Raw genomic sequence first — 16,982 nt, 5'->3', positions numbered from 1 at the left:
AAGGCATTGCGGAAGCACAAATTAACAATACCTTTCCTTACGAGTTTTGTATGAGCGGAATCAAAGGCAGAGGTCTGTTGCTCCCAGGCTGGTACGCCCAGAAGGTACACTCTTGGTGAAAAGTTAAAGCTATGACTAAAAATCTGAGAGTATTCTTAGTAACTATTTAAACCCGTCTCTCTAACTCACAAGTTGCCAACTAACAATACTCTCAGATTTTAAGACATAGCTTTCACTTTTCACCAAGACCGTACCTTCTGGGCATGCCAGCCTAGGAGCAACAAACCTCGTCTTCCGTACCATTCCGCTCATACAAAACACGTAAGAAAAGGTATTGTTAATTTGTGCTTCCGCAATGACTTACAAAAGTCGCGCCCACATTTAATGGCCGCTGGTTTTAATGAGAAAGCAGAGCGTCTTTCGAATGCCGGCTGCCCCTCCCACATACAGGTTTCAGTAGCAGAATCATTGATCAAGAAGCTTCAAGGCGCGCAACAAGTTCTTCCGCAAGTAGAGTCAGTAAGGCCTCAGAAGCTTGTCGTTGTTCCGTATATGCAAGGAGTTTCCCACAACTTGAAGAAGGTGGGAGCGCGGTCCAGTGTGAAGGTGTTTTTTTCTGCCCCGAAAAACTGTCGTACTTGTGCAAAAGAGGGTTTCAACAGCAAAACGAGGTTGTTCTAAGAGGCACAAAAATCTGTTCGTCACGTGTGCAGCAAATATATAATCTGTCAGATACCTCTTTCATGTGACAAGCAGTACATAGGACAAACTGGCCGCTGTATTAATGACAGGCTCCGGGAATATGCTTGTAACGTCAAGAATGGTTGCGGTGATTTCTTGGCCTTGCACTGCAGCACGTGTAGCTCAGGCCCGTAGCCAGGGGGGGGGGGGGCTAGGGGCCCGGGGCCCCCCCGAAATTTTGAATTTTGGTGAAGTACGCGTTTTTACCAAGGATAAATAATAAAAATAGGTGTTTTTCTGAAATAGTTAATGTTTTCAGCAAGTGTCTCCTCCCCCCCCCCCCCGAAAAAAAATTTCTGGCTACGGGCCTGGTGTAGCAACAAGCCGCTTTTGCATGACACCGAAATAAACTAACGAGAGAAATTGTCGAGGCCGAAAGGATTTGTAGATTAGCGCCTGACTGCGTCAGCACTCCTTCCTTCGGCCTTTGTCAAAAAGAATTTCCTTTCCTGAGATTGTAAGATGTTCGCGCATGGCGAGTGTGTGCTTTTAGAATGATTTTGTTTGTTTTTTGAAATTCGAGAGTATATATCTGTACGATCTAAGAAATAAACTTCGTTGGAAGTTAGCACTCGTTTTTGTCGCCTCTCTTGTTCCTTTTTGTCAAATTATTGCTCTCCGTGATCAAGTATGCATTACTTTGGTCCACACACTGCAAGTATACTTATGGTATATCAAAATTGGTCTGGCGCCTTTCGGGTGTACGTGCGAGATGTCTGACACTATCCACACAAGGTGAGTCAAAGCGGCGTTGGCTTTTTTCATGAGGTAAATCCCCTGTAATCACATCTGCGGACTCCGTATGCGTGAACCGAAGGACACCAAGGAAAGTCATTGTTTATCACTGTATTATGTGTGTTTTGTGGATTTCTTCGGCTGGGGATGCTGACCCTGAACCTATAATTAGAAGAGCAAGTAAAGAGCACAAGAATAATATATCACAAAGATACGCTTTATTGGCTGCCAATTTTATCCGAGATATCCTCCACCGAAGCCAGAACCGGCGTTGTGGCCGAACGTCGACTGCCCGTAGCCTCCCTGCTGACCAGCAGCTCCTTTTCCGAACCCGGCAGAACCCTGGTTATGTCCGGAACCGAAGTTCTTGCTGTCGCTGGCCGAGAATCCCGAGGTGTGGCTGTATCCCTGGTTGTTGTTGTAGGCGTTCACGTTCCTGTTGGCAGCACCACCGCCAAAGCCCGCGGAACCCTGGTTGTGTCCGGCAGCACCACCCTGGTATCCACCTTGCTGGCCACCAGCTGAAGAGCCATAGCCGGACTGGAATCCTCTACCGTAGCCGAGACCGCCGCCATAACCAAGACCACCGTAACCAAGACGACCGAGTCCGATGCCGCTTCCGTATCCGAGGCCACCAGTTCCGCCGAGACCAGTGCCTGCCACTGCCGGACCGGCGAATCCAGCCCCTCCGTAGCCGCCGAGACCAGCAGCTCCGATGCCTGCGCCTCCGATGCCCGCCCCTCCGAGACCAGCTCCGAGGAGACCGGGGCCCACACCAGCACCGTAGCCACCGACTCCTGGACCACCACCCAGAAGGCCTCCGCGCCCTTCAACCTTCTCCTTCTTGGTACCTTCCTTGGCAAAAGCTCCACAGGCCACAAGCGCACACACGGTAGCAACAACGAACTGCGTTTGCAAAGAAAGGTAACGAATGTGTGAAAAATAAACTTAGTAACATGTATACAACACTGCAAATTCACCATGCGAAAATCGGCAATTCTTGTGTTGCCGAATGGTGGCTACAACTGCATCAGAAGTATAGCACGGAAGTATCATTACCTCGATTGGGAAGACCAATTTTATTCGCAATTCTTCTTGTTATTGATGGTAAAATACGAGGACACTAATGAAGTGAACGCTGTTTGGTCTACTTTTTGACACCTTAGAGCTTCATCAGATGTTATATTATTTGAGATAGTACACCGTTTTTGCGGTGCTAGATTTGCAAACTTCACAGTGTAGGTGTGCGGAATGAGGTTATAGCAAGTGTTCCCTGGTAAGCGTGTATATGTCATATAATCTGCTCACAGTTTTCACAATGTCGAGGAACGTAACACACAAGCTAACTGATCGTAGATTGTTATCTGTTGACGTGCTCAAAGGCCAAGGAGATCCTAAATAAGAAAAGCATACGCGATTTTTCAAGCTTGCGGTGCCATAACCCGGTTCACAATGTGTTTCTTTTTTATAAAGTATCAATGCGTGAAGAAGAAGTCGTTTTACACGTAAAGCTGAGGCACGAAAAACGGCCAGTATTAAAGTGGGGCAATTCATGACATCGCAGTTGTGTAGAATAGTTTCGAAGGTCACCAAATATATATTCAAGCATATTTAGGTCGTGTCTTCTTTTGCGAAACCATTTCACATTGCTTTTAATACCAATGTTGCAATTTTAAACAAATCATTTTGCAGACAAACTTCTTTGAATGCTTAACAATACTGAATCCTTGACAAACGTTGTTATATTTAATAAGTTAACAAATATTGTTGGGTTTACTGCAGCGCACTACCAAAACAACTGTGCTTTGAAGAAGAAATATATACGCTCACCTTCATGATTGAGGCGATTCTCGTGCTCCACCAAAACACTTTGAAACACGAACTTGGAGATCGACAGCTGGCAGTGAGTGAATTTTCTGCCACGGAGTGGTACGCTATATATACCCGGCTCCTAGCTGTCGTCAACACCGAAGTATAAACAAAACAGGAAATGACAAATAAACGCTTCTGCGAGTCGATCTTTGTCGCCGACGTGAAGTTTCCGCACCCGAAGAAATACAGACTCAGAATACGTCGAGACGTTATCTTTCAACTTGAACGCGTCTAGGTGATCTGCGCGTCGTTCTTCGAATATTACGTTTCTTCCATCGAGTGCGACGCTGTTGGCCTTTCCCAGCAATCATCCACCACTGCACACACTGTCTTCCCCTCTCCCATCCTACCAATAAGCTTTTGAAGCTTCTAGAGTGTCTACAGAGCGGGAACGCAAACGATGTTCATCACCACTTAAAACTTACAACTTTTCGGTCTGCCTAACTGTCCTCGTGGAATTCCGACCTTCAAGGGAGTTATGAAGCACAAAGCTTAGTAATGTCGAAAGTTGGGCGAGTTGGTGATAGTTCATGATTACATATGAAGCAGCGCACGACGACAGGCACAGAAGGCATTTCGTTCCTTCTGTGCCTGTCGTCGTGCGCTGCTTCATATGTAATCATGACAAAGCTTAACTGCTGCTTCATTCTCTCTAGGCATCAGTAAACACAACACAGGTGCTTACCTCCACAAGTTATGCCTACATTGCACTACTGTGTGTGAAACACTCCAGATTGTAAGCATTCTTTCAGGCAGCATAAGACAATATTTTACAAAGGCCGTTTTTCCGTAGACTGATTTTCAAAAGGTATTGCTACAGAAGATGTAATATTCTTCGTTGTTTGTTCAAATGTAGGCATAACAATGCATGTTCGCACGCCCAACCCATAAGGTACTTGTGTAAATAAATAAATAAATAAATTACGGGAAGCATTTGCTGAAGAACTTCTCTGAACGTGCCAATGACGGGGTATCTCTAAAAGGGCATATAATATTAGTTAGAAGCCTAAATGATTAACTTGTTAGCGGTAGTCTTTATTCTGTAAACTAGAATTGCACTCAATAATATCAATCTCATTGCACTCATCCCTGTAGTACCATATATATATATATATATGTGTGTGTGTGTGTGTGTGTGTGTGTGTGTGTGTGTGTGTGTGTGTGTGTGTGTGTGTGTGTGTGTGTGTGTGTGTGTGTGTGTGTGTGTGTGTGTGTGTGTGTGTGTGTGTGTGTGTGTGTGTGTGTGTGTGTGTGTGTGTGTGTGTGTGTGTGTGTGTGTGTGTGTGTGTGTGTGTGTGTGTGTGTGTGTGTGTGTGTGTGACGCCTTCAACCAGTCCGGTGTGGGATGCATTTGCCAACGATCCATGTAGCGAAGTTGGGTCAATAAATGTAAGAAACTTGTGCATTCAGCAGCCACCAAAGTTGTCAGTGATAGTTAAAATCAGGTTAGCAAATGAGTTGAACTCAGTATTCTCCCCCGCGTCTCATTTTGTCAGATTTATTTTTACTTTTGTATTGTTGAGAGACTGTTTTTTAACTCTACCTGGAATGTCACTTTAGCTAAAATCTTTTTTTTTAAAGAATATGTACAAAAGTGCCAATGTCTTAGTATTGCTAAAAGAGCGTGTAATATGTTATTAGGAGGAAGCCAAGTTGTGCAATTTACACTTTTGACAGAAGTTAATCTATTCGAGACGTAAGTGGCATAATTATTTTTTTCCGGAATTGCATTTCACGCTTCTTGGGATAACACGTGGTTGTTCACGTATACGTCAGTTTATCCTTATCGAGAAGAATTCACGCGAAAGTTGTTGAGGTGTTTCGGACAGGCTTTCAAGATCAGACAAATTCGATATAGTCTCCTGTTATGCATTTCACTCCGCGCAACAGTCATGCGCGCATGGTTTCGTAAAATCATCAACATTATAATATGAGAGAATGATAGCATTGTGACGAGCGCAGTGGCTGTTATTTTTTTCGAATCTGCGCTGTTACTACGTTGGAGTCCTTTCTCAATTTGACATCGCTTTATCCGGAACGTCTTCCATATACACTGCCGACAATTGACAATGAAATAGGTGTATGGTTAGATTGCACGCACGTGCACTGCGGCGGGAAAGCTGTCGTATGATCAAAGTCGACAGATGCTGCCGAGCTAATAAGCAAATAATAGTCGCAAAAGAAGCCCATAAGTAGCGGAAATTTAATGGATTTTTGTATTCTTGAAAATATTTTTAAATATATACCAAAAAATTTCCGTAACATACGAATTGGAGTTCAAAAAATAACTATATATTGCACAGCCAAAATATGCGCTACTATGAGCGCAAGCACATATTCACTTTTAACATTGCCTCGAGGGTAGTCTCCATTTTGTTGAAGGCTCGTTTGCCAGTGCGTGATTAAGGTTAATTGGTGATTCCCCCAACGTATGTATGACTTGAACACTCAAGTACACAAAGTCGTCGACAAATGCGCTGTTAATGAATGACAAACGCGTTATTGGCGAAAATAACTGTATTTTCTAGGGAAATACAAATGAGCCCAAGAAGCGCGACAAGCGACTGGAAAATTGTACAAGCGACTCGGTGAAAAAAGACGCCGAAATCCGCTTATTATAAACGGAGTTGCCAACTCTGCGTATGATCCAAAAGTGCTTGTTCTGGAATGTACGCAGACGTAAGCCAAAATATCGGAACGACTTGAGCACTCAGATTGGTTTCTATGGTAACTGGCGTACATTGCTGCTGCGAAACACTCAGTGACACTTGTTGATAGGACATCACAGTGTGCAAACGTCTTCCATATAATATCGCGTCTGTGCCTTAACCTTCTGCCTATTGGTTGGTTGGTTGGTTGAAAAACTTTGTTTGGGTCCTGCAAGGCGCGCGTCAGCGCGCAGCGGGCGACTCCCACGTCGGGACCGTCAGGCCAAGCCTGCCGGCCGCTCCGCGGGCCTGCTTGACGGCCCGGAGCTGGTGTTGTAAATAATCTTGCTATGTTGAACGCATACAGTGATGAAAATGTCCCAGGGAAGACAACTATGGCAACGGCGCGCCAATGTATCCTCTCACACTAAGACACGCGGCTAGGGCTCATCATCAATGTAACTTCGATAACTTGATTTATTGTTCAATTTTCTCTACCAATTGACCTTCTCACTGCATATCTCTCGTTCTGGCTATGTACAGTCGAGCGCAATATTTTAGATACCACACCAGCGCGTGCCAAACTGCGTTGCTGCGCCTTCCGGCGGCGTCACTGCTAAGTTCGAGTGTTTACAGCCAAAGCGCGTCTTCTTATTCCTGCCGGTATGCTCAATCACTCGCTGCAACCGCGTGCGTGTCAGATTAGCGGGAGAAAGCGCAAGGGGCCACTTCACTTGTACAGTAATCACGGATTGAAACAGGACAATGCAGGGCTAGGAAACGCACATACTTTCCTTCCCACCATCTTCAATTCAGACCATATAGGCGTAATTTCGATTCGAACGCGTAGATCAGGGCCAACGTTATCTTTAGAGACTAGATTGGTTCCGACATGACATGGTTATCTCGAGCAATTGCGCATGCCAGTCGGTACATTAAAAAAATTGATGTGGCGTTTGAATCCGTGAGTACTGTATAAACAAGGTATTTTCCTCGCGACATCGTCCCTCAGGCGCTTCCGCAGCCACTGCAGGACGCGCGTGCGCTGTACAGGCACTCAAAGTTCGCCCTGAAACAGCCAAAAGGCGCAGTGATGTATTGTGGCACGCGCGCTCCCGTTGTTCCTGGAATTTCGCACTTGACTGAACATATTATTTAATGTCACCAGGGAAACGACTTATACATCCGAACAGGTAAGAATTGCCCTACTTTTCAGAATAAAATGGGAACGAATACTGCCGGCAAATCTCCTTGCATGTATCCAACTCTTTCTTTCGCTTCAAGAACAATATGGTTGATCTGCGAAAACCCTTGTCGTAGTTTCCGTACACTTGGCAAGTGTCCAAAAAATTACAGCATATCCACGGGTGAATGATGAAGAGCTTGGGCGAAGCTGCTGAAGCAATCATGGTTACACCGTGAAATGTTCAGTGGTTTCGCCCAGCAGTAATCAAAGCGATACGCCGCTTTGGTTATTTTTTCTTTTTCATTTTTTCTTTTTTTATTTTGTTTTTATTTTTTGTTTTCTTTTATTTATTGTTTTTTTTGCTTTTTTTATTTTCCTAAATATTATTTTTTTATTTTTTTATTTTTTTCTGGATGGATGGATGCTATGAGCGTCCCCTTTGTAACGGGGCGGTGACATGTCTGCCACCAGGCCTCGAAAAAAAAAAAAGCTTCCTTGTTTTATGTTGGCCTAATACCTTATTTACATTGATTAAATCTATGTTATTATATCAAAAAAAATATAAATTCACGGTCTATCTCTCTGCCTCTTAAGGCAGAATGACCTTATTTTTCCCCCCATTATTTATTTTTGTTCTTTATCTCTACTTTTCTGCCACCAATACTCTAACCGTCTCTTACTTATTTCTATCGCGGACGTGTTCAGCTTTCCATTGTTGTCCCTAAAACCCAAGGCTTCATGTAGACTCGTGCCCACACGTATAGCTGGGTGAATATCGCCACATTCAATCAGTACATGTTCCATCGTTTCCTTAGTTCCCCCGCAGCATGTACATTGTTCTTCTTCGTTACTGAATCTCGCTTTATAACTACGCGTTCTAAGGCAGCCCGACCTTGCTTCAAACAGTAAAGCACTTCCCCTTGAATTATCATAAAACCTTTCCCTCCTTATTTCGTTTTTTCCCTTTCGGTAGTTACTCAGAACCGGCTTCTTTTCCATCGCTGCCATCCAATAAGTCCTCTCCGCCTCTCTGACCTTCCGCTTAATGCTCCTTGTTGCCATATCGCCCGCACTGCTAGCCGTATATTTACTGGTGAGCCTCCTAGTTCTTTTTCTCCACTGCGTGTCAACGCTTTTTCTATACAAATACCTGAAAACCTTCTCTGCCCATCTACTCTTCTTCATTTTCCTCAGCCTCTCTTCGAATCTCATTTTGCTCTGAGCTTCCCGCACTTCAAAGCCTGTCCATCCCATATCACCCTTTACAGCCTCATTTGTCGTCTTCCCGTGAGCGCCCAACGCGAGGCGGCCCACCGTCCTTTGATTTACATCCATTCCTGATTGTACCTCTGACTTCATGCACACCACTGAGTTCCCAAATGTAAGCCCCGGGACCATCACACCCTTCCACAGCCCTCGAAGCACCTCGTACCTATTGTACCCCCATAAAGCCCTGTGCTTCATAATTGCAGCATTCCTCTTTCCCTTTGCTACCGATGCTTTCTCTTGTACCTCCATATATCTATCCCCCTCATTTACCCATACTCCGAGGTACTTGTACTCGCTTACCCTCGGTATTTTTTGGCCCTGTATAAAGACCGCATGGCCTTCGTGATCATTGAATACCATCAATCCACATTTTGTTGCACTAAATCCTAGTCCTAAAGCCTCACATTCCCTTCCGCATATATCTGCCAGTCGCTGTATATCATCTTGACTGTCCGCAAATAAGACAATATCATCAGCATAAAATAGACCTGGAAGCTTCTGCTCAACCATCGTGCCGACCTGTTTGTGTGACAAATTAAATCCAATGTTGCTACCTTCTAGCGCTTTTTCCATCCTCACCATGTACAGCATGAATAGCAGCGGGGACAAAGGACATCCCTGTCTCAGCTCCTTGCTAATTTCAACGCTGTCCTTGCTACTTATTCCTTCCCATTCTATACAAACTGTATTTTCTCGGTATATTTCCCTCAAAAGCTGTATACAGTCCTCACCTATGCCCACTTCTTTCAGTATATCCCACAAAATTTCCTGATTAACGTTGTCATACGCCCCGGTAATATCTAGATAAGCTACGTATAAGGGCCTGTTTTCTATTTTCGATATTTCTATACACTGGGTAAGAACAAACAGATTATCGTCTAACCGCCTGTCGATTCGAAATCCATTCTGAAGTTCTCCCAAAATATCATTTTGTTCTACCCACGCTTCTATTTTTAATTTTACTGCCTGCATCGCCAACCTGTATAGCACCGATGTAATCGTTAGCGGTCTATACGAGCGAATTTTATCCTTTTCTCCCCTGCCTTTATAGATTAAGTTCATTCTACTTTTTCGCCAACTGTCTGGTATTTCCCTCTCCTGTAAGCACTTTTCTACGGCTTTCAGCCAGCGCCATCTAGTATATCGTCACCCAACTGCAGTTTGCATGCATCTCTATGGGACAGCGCCATCTATTGAATGATACGGGAGACGCGACGGCGGGGAGACGCCGCATGGATCAACGACCGACCAGGTGATGCTATAAGGAGCTTCGCCCCTAAAATCCTTCCTATACACGGGGACAACTTTCTGTGGCAATGAAGAGAAAGCTACGGGGGCGGAGCGTCTGCACATGTACTGCTACGCGAAGTAGTCCGGTTTGGCGCGCGTCTCGTAACGCCGTGGATAGTGATGGCTAGCGTTGCATTTCGACGCAAACGCTGCTTATTGCTAAGGTACGGGTAAAAGGCGCGACTTTTAGATGCGAAGAAGCTTTTACGCTGGGCTTTGTCCGTACTTCCGTTGGCGACCGTCCGCTTTCTAAAACCTACCATAGCCATCCGTAACACATTGAGCGCGCGCTCGCGCCAAGGAGAAGTCTTCGTCTTTTTCTTCGACCGCCTTGATGATGATACGTGCAGAGCACGCGCTCTCCTCACGGAGCCGTCTTCTTCGTCTTGTTTTTCGACCACCTGGATGATGATACGTGCAGAGCACTTTAGGGGCCCGGGCTGCCGTATGTAGTCCTAGCTTGGCGTAACGCAGACAAAACCACGTGTGCTGGCACTCGCTAGCGCGTTCGGGCCTGTGTAAGGGGCTGGGTAAGACGCTGTGGCCTCTCCCCTTACACTTTCTCAGCAATCATGTGATGGCGTCGGCGAACGAGATTCTGCAGAGGCGCGATGAACCAACGCGTTGTATCCTAGTCAGAACGCGCTGGCACGCGCTAACGCGTTCGGGCCTGTGTAAGGGGCTGGGTAAGGGGCTGGGTAAGGGGCTGGGTAAGGGGCTGGGCCACGTGGCCTCTCCCCCTTACACTCTCTTAGCAATCACGTGATGGCGTCGGGGAACGAGATTCTGCAGACGCGCGATGAACCCGCGTGGCGTGCTCCAACAAGAGTTTAGGGACGAGTAACAGCAACAGCAACTACAGTGAATTCATGGTGTGCTCCACATGCAAGGACGCGTTAACATCGGGCAAGGTGCCCGTGATGAACGGAACTTTAAGTCGGCCCATGCGCTCCTTCGCATCCCCACACGGTTCCCTTTAGTGGGAGATGGTGAAATTTTTTCAAGCACGCAAAAACGCAAAGTGACAACGTATAAAGTAAAAGAAATACAAATATCTCGCTTATGTGCGCTGCGTTCCGTCTCAAAAAGCTACACGTAGAAAATGAAGGAGTATTTTATATATCTCACGCAGAAAATACGGACGCAATTGTGGGACTACATTCATTAGCGATAGGATACGCGCATTGTGGCTATGTAGCTTTCCTTTCATTGCCACAGAAAGTTGTCACCGAGTATAGTGAGGCTGCCTGCATAACGCGCCAGGAAACTGGCCTAATTATAGCTCGTCCTTCGACCAGTCCACGTGTAAATCTTTATTATATAGGGCTGCAGCCCACATCACGGTTCACACTTGAGACTTTGCTCTTGAGTTTAATAGGTGTCGATAGGTGTCGCACTTATACATGGGTCACTCTGTGAATTCGTTTGTAATGTAAGAGATAGGGAGAATACCAAGAATACCGTCAGCACCGTAAGTTCAAGTAAAATGCGAAGGTTGTCTGCGTTAAGCAGTGCCGCACGGTTCCAAGTGACAATACTCAAAGGCGAGTAAGTTTTCAAGAATACCTTGTGCTCACTACAAAAGGCTGAGCGATTTAGATTACTACATGTAGTCTACCATGGGAGATCAGCAAGCCATCCGCTACAAAAATTATATCATCGCATACAAAGGGAAGTTTTATTGTACATGAAACTTGTACATGAAGAAACAAAGCAATGCCACAAAGGAAAGTTTATTGAACCGGTACACGCAAGCGCTAGAGACGCGTATAAACTAAATACTTTTAAATTGAGTCAGTGTAACTTACACAAACGCTAGACGCAATCTTATGCAGACTGCAGTAACACTCTACGCTACCATGCAACTATACAACAGCAAACATGCTAACTAAAAGCATCGTACTTCTCAAAGAGATGGGGGAAGGGAAAAAAAGAAAGAAAAGGGGAAAAAAATCACAGCATATCCACGGAGTGAATGATGATGAGTGGGCGAAGCTGCGGAGGTTCATCGGTAAACCGTGAATCTTCCGTGAATTCTGCCCAGTACATCATCACCGACGTGAGATCGGGCGCGTTTCTACTAAAGGTTCGATGAGTTATGACGACTTGCAGCTCACTTTAATTTTACATGTACACTGTGAATTTTCATTGTTTAGAAAACCATTGCTTTAGAAAACATCTGGCGTCTTTCGTTAAGCATCTGGCGTCTTTTCGCTTTGCTTTAGAAACATCTGGCGTTCTTTCGTTTTGCTTTTACAAAACATCTGGCGTCTTTCGTAGGTTTATTTCATCAATCAACGGCGTTTTGAACAAAATTTTTATTGTTTAATCACGCACAGGAGAAATCTCACCAGGCACTACCTTGGAGGTAAACAATGGCTGCTAATGGGAATGAGAGACAGAAGAAGTCGGCTTTTAGCTAACGCTGCGAATTTTTTATTGTTCAACAACGCACAGGAAAAATCTCCCACCGGCACCACCTTGGAGGTCAAAGCGTAAGACTCGTTACGCACTACGACTACGACTACGAGGGACGAACGGGTGCCGCCTTAAGGAGCTTCGCCCCTAAAACAGCGGGAGGGGGGAGGTGTAGCACGGGGAGTCGAGTAACTTGTTTCTTTTTCTGAACTCAGTATGGCGCTGCTGGAAATTCCAGTTGCCCCCCACGTGATGCGAAACACCGAGTGTGCCAGCGCCTTAAGAAGGCATAAACAAATGTTGAAGGTGGTTCTGAAGTATATCCTTACTCAAGGCGCGTACAACAGACTACCAGGTCAAAACGTTTGACAGTCTCGAATCCGTAACAGCTTCAGGGAAGTTGATTCAATACATTCCTTTGACTCTAAAGCTGAAGATTCATTTTCCTGTGCAGTAAACGGGCTAGTTCCTCGTGGTGCAAGTAACCTTTTATCACAATCAACGTTTGTATTTAATCTTGCATTGCGACAAAAGCTGGCGTATCTGGTATTGAAAACTTACATCAAAGTCCGTAGTTTTAGGTAAGAAGCACCTTATGCGCTCGGGCTGTCGGCGTCTCCTGTCGTCGTAGCCCGTCAGGGTAAACCAAGTGGCAAATAAAGACGGCGCGTTCGCTCGGGAAAAGCTCGCGAGAACGCGCGCTCGCCCGTAAGAGACAACGCCACACGCGCTTCTCCGAGTGAAAAATAAGACGGCGCGTTGGCTCAGGAAAGCTTTGTTTCTGCGATGGACGCTGTCTGCGACGCTGTCTGTAGCAACGAGAGGACCCTGGCCTCTCATCGTTATTTTCGTGTCCCTATGGGAAACACGGGTGCTTAGCACCTCCCCAGGTTTTACGTTAGTGGCCTCCAAGATGCCTTCCAAGCTGAAATTTAGCTGACGTACCGAACACAGGCCGCAGTTGTGTTCGTGCTTGGCACACTGAGAGCCTTTAAGGAGCTTATTTAAGGCTGAAGCCTCAGATGCATCATCAAACGCGACATTTGACCGTCGGCATCGGCAGCGTCAACACGAGGGATGCAAAAAATCATCATCGCGTGGTGACGTGACCATATGACCTCATCATGACGTCACAGATCGAGAAAATTGATGACGTCATGTAACGTCACATAACGTGATGTCGCATGATGATGTCATCACATGCCATCGTCGCTTGGTCATGGTTTAGCCGATCCCTGAGGTACGTGATGTGTAGAAAGATTGCAATGCTCCGATCCTGGAGATGGTAAGGCGCAGAAAGCTTTCGGAGGCGGGGGATCAGTTTAGTTGACTGAGAAGAAGAAAACAAACACAAGATGGCTTTTGCCTTTCAGTCATTCTAGGCTGATACATAAGGCACCCTGTGAGTTTTTTACAATCGAAAGCTCTTATGAGATCATTTCACCAGCCGTTTTTGGCGCCGTAGTTGTCCGCCGCCGCCGCCGCCTCCGGTGTCCGTAACCAGTATCGCTCGAAATAAGAAAAAAAGACGAAATAAGAAAAAAATTCTTCATCGTCATCAGGCACAGCATCAACAAAGTGCGCATAATGCCTTACATGCGTTTAGCAGGTACCACGGCTCTCCGTAGAATGACGAAAAATGGCACAGCGCCTGCTGCCCTACTTCTAAAAAATTACAATGATTTATAGCAATGGGTTCCTCGCAAGTGCACTTGTAATGGTTGGCAAGGAAGCCCATAAGCGCATGATCCATTACCTAGGGGTCCCAGTAAAATTACACTGATTTATAGCATAGTGGGTTCCTCGCAAGTGCACTTGTATTGGTTGCCAAGGAAGCCCATAAGCGCATGATCCATTTCCTCGGGGCTTCAGTAAAATTACAATGATTTATAGCGTAGTGGGTTCCTCGCACGTGCACTTGTATTGGTTGCCAAGGAAGCCCATAAGCGCATGATCCATTTCCTCGGGGTCTCAGTAAAGTTCTTCGCTACCCCCACCCCGTCTCTCTCCCACGTCATCGTATGTTATACATCATGACGGGAGAATGAAATAGCGACCGGGCGTCACCCAATGCAAATTACATAACTGGTGGGCCGTTTAAAGCTTCCAACCCATTACAAAGGGCTGAGCCATAATTCTTCATCGTCATCAGTCGTCGTGTCAACAAAGTGCACATAATGCCTTACAGACGTGTTAGCTGGTGGCTTAGTAGGTGCTTAGTAGGTGCTTAGTAGGTGCTTAGTGGTGCTTAGTGCTTAATAATGGCTTAGTAGGTGCTTCCCAACTTCACAAAAATTGTTATTTATGGCGTAGTGGGTACCTTTCTAGTGTACTTGTATTGTAGCCCCAAGAGAGCTTAGAACGGGCTCTAGAAACGCCGCTCTTCCAGCTTTCGCTGTGACTGTGCTGCGGTTTCAGCGCAGGCCTGGCGTTTTTTTTTTTCTTTTGATTAGAACGGCAAGGAAATAGTACAAGAAATGTGTATCAGACAAAAAAGGACAGTCTTTATTCACTGCGAATTTTAGCCGAGGTATCCTCCGCCGAAGCCAGAACCAGCGTTGTGCCCGAACGTTGACTGACCGTACCCTCCTTGCTGACCAGCACCGCCGCTACCAAATCCAGCAGAGCCCTGCTTTTGACCAGAACCGAAGTTCTTGCCGTCGATGGCCGAGAATCCCGAGGTGTGGCTGTACCCCTGGTTGTTGTTGTAGGCGTTCACGTTCCTGTTGGCAGCACCACCGCCAAAGCCCAAGGATCCCTGGTTGAGACCGGTAGCACCACCCTGGTAACCACCCTGCTGGCCGCCAGCCGAAGAGCCGTATCCGGACTGGAATCCTCTGCCGTAACCGAGACCGCCGCCATAGCCGAGACCACCGTAACCAAGACGACCGAGTCCAATGCCGTTTCCGTATCCGAGACCACCGGTTCCAATGAGACCAGTGCCTGCCACTGCCGGGCCGGCGAAACCAGCTCCTCCGTAGCCGCCGAGACCAGCTGCTCCGATACCTGCGCCTCCGAGAGTACCACCTCCAAGACCAGCTGCTCCGATGCCTGCACCTCCGATACCAGCGCCGACGAGACCGGGTCCTACACCAGCGCCGTAGCCACCGACTCCGAGCCCACCACCTAGAAGACCTCCCCGACCTTCGACCTTCTCCTTCTTGGCGGCTTCCTCAGCGTAGGCTCCACAGGCCATGAGGGCGCACACAGCGGCGGTGACAAAGAACTGTGATTGGATAATACGAATGGCAGCAGTTAACACCGATTGCGCTGTATAGTTTGAGATGGAGAAAGAAATGAGTATAGAGCTCAGTGCAGAATGGAAGTCTATGGTGGTGGTCTTGGCCTGTCTACCACGTCTGCAGCATGGCCGATTACAGGTCCTTTGAATTCACGGAGAAAGCAAGTCTGTCTCGCTGTTATATGCGAGATATAATCGTGGAAATATTTATTTCGCGCATCTACTGGATGTCCTTGGGTCATACATGTTTTGCGTATACGAGATTCTCGGGTTATGAGTCTGAACATTTTCCATTACCTCATGGTTTTTCGATGTTCGAACTCGACATATTTGATTACCCGGTCTCTTTGAATCTAACAGCGTTTATGAATGGCTTGTGGCCCCCATAATACCCTTTAAATAATAATAATAATAATAATAATAATAATAATAATAATAATTATTATTATTATTATTATTATTATTATTATTATTATTATTATTATTATTATTATTATTATTATTATTATTATTATTATTATTATTTTGTTTAGGCTAAACGTTGGACGTTCTTGGAGATAATGGTGCACTTACACCTTTAACTTCCGCGTGTGATGGACCTTAATAATTATTTATTGGTTATATGAAGCCGCAAGTTGTTCCTACATAAAGTAATCACTTTAGCGTTATCGCTTGTATTGTTAATGTCAAGTGCAGTTTTATCGATAATGTTTTAGTGCAAGCGTTGAGAGGATCTTCCTCCACTATAAAAAAAAAAAAACAGATTATTGATATACCTGAGAAGACCTTCATTAGCATTTCCTAAATTGATTCACAAACGCGTACGTAAACGTCATTTTTCGAAGGATACTTCAGATAATAACGCAGAGTAAATATAAAATGGTATATCATTGCGTCGCAAGTAAACACAAAAGTAGATCAACGAATATACTTTAAGTCTAATGCGGCTCCTAGTCCGACCCGTACGTATCTATATATCAATTATATTACATTCAATTAAGATTGAAATTCGAGGTCCTTCACATGCAGTAAATTCCATTACGTAGCCGCTCACCGTTGTTTTAACAAAAACACTAAAAAATATGAATCACCAAGTTGTTCGAAGGTGCTCTAGTTGAGAACGCAATGTAGTGTGTTACTTTAAAAATGTCTAATTCTATTATTTGCAAGACATCAAACACATGCGTAAACCATATTCGATTCACACTGAACTCATTACCAGCCTTCGTGCGTTACCTTACCTTCATTGTAGCCTAAGTTGTCCTTCACCGAGCTTCACGCTGATGTGCAGAAGCAGTGTTGCTTAGATGGGAGGATGGGCAGCTGGGCAGTGACTGAATCCCCGTCGCTCAGTGGCCGCCTTTTTATACCTTATTCAGAGCTTCAGTAAAACCCTGAGTTAACAAAAAACAATAAAACGAAAACATCAAAGGAAATGACACAGAATTCTTTCTACGAGTCGACGGTCGTTGTCGGACCTATTGCTCCCAGAACCGTAGGAACTCCGTGCATGAGGTATTGAGATGTTATCTCTAAACCTAAAAGCATCTCGACGATCCACACAGTGTTCCGAGAAATTTAC

General features: G+C 45.5%; 1 protein-coding gene and 1 long non-coding RNA gene across 2 annotated transcripts in view; one reads left to right on the top strand and one right to left on the bottom strand.

The window, feature by feature from the left end:
- Positions 1-14,994, top strand: part of LOC125759532 (uncharacterized) — a 42,404-nt gene extending 27,410 nt beyond the window's left edge. The window contains exon 3 of the long non-coding RNA XR_007417099.1: positions 14,841-14,994. This is a non-coding gene — a long non-coding RNA (uncharacterized LOC125759532). The remainder of the gene's footprint in view (positions 1-14,840) is intronic.
- LOC119403213 (acanthoscurrin-1-like) overlaps positions 1-16,662 on the bottom strand; it is a 38,540-nt gene extending 21,878 nt beyond the window's left edge. The window contains exons 1-3 of the mRNA XM_037670158.2: positions 16,642-16,662; positions 15,184-15,385; positions 1,693-2,228 (exon numbers count right to left, since the gene is read on the bottom strand). Coding sequence (XP_037526086.2) covers positions 1,711-2,228; positions 15,184-15,385; positions 16,642-16,647 — 726 coding nt within the window. The 5' untranslated portion in view covers positions 16,648-16,662 and the 3' untranslated portion in view covers positions 1,693-1,710. Of the gene's footprint in view, positions 2,229-15,183; positions 15,386-16,641 lie in introns of the transcript that reaches the window.
- Positions 16,663-16,982: the final 320 nt, after the last annotated feature.

Source organism: Rhipicephalus sanguineus, chromosome 8, assembly GCF_013339695.2.
Source record: "Rhipicephalus sanguineus isolate Rsan-2018 chromosome 8, BIME_Rsan_1.4, whole genome shotgun sequence".
Classification (NCBI taxonomy): domain Eukaryota; kingdom Metazoa; phylum Arthropoda; class Arachnida; order Ixodida; family Ixodidae; genus Rhipicephalus; species Rhipicephalus sanguineus.
The sequence above is the reverse complement of the archived record's forward strand: the minus strand, read 5'-3'. Positions and strand labels throughout refer to the sequence as shown.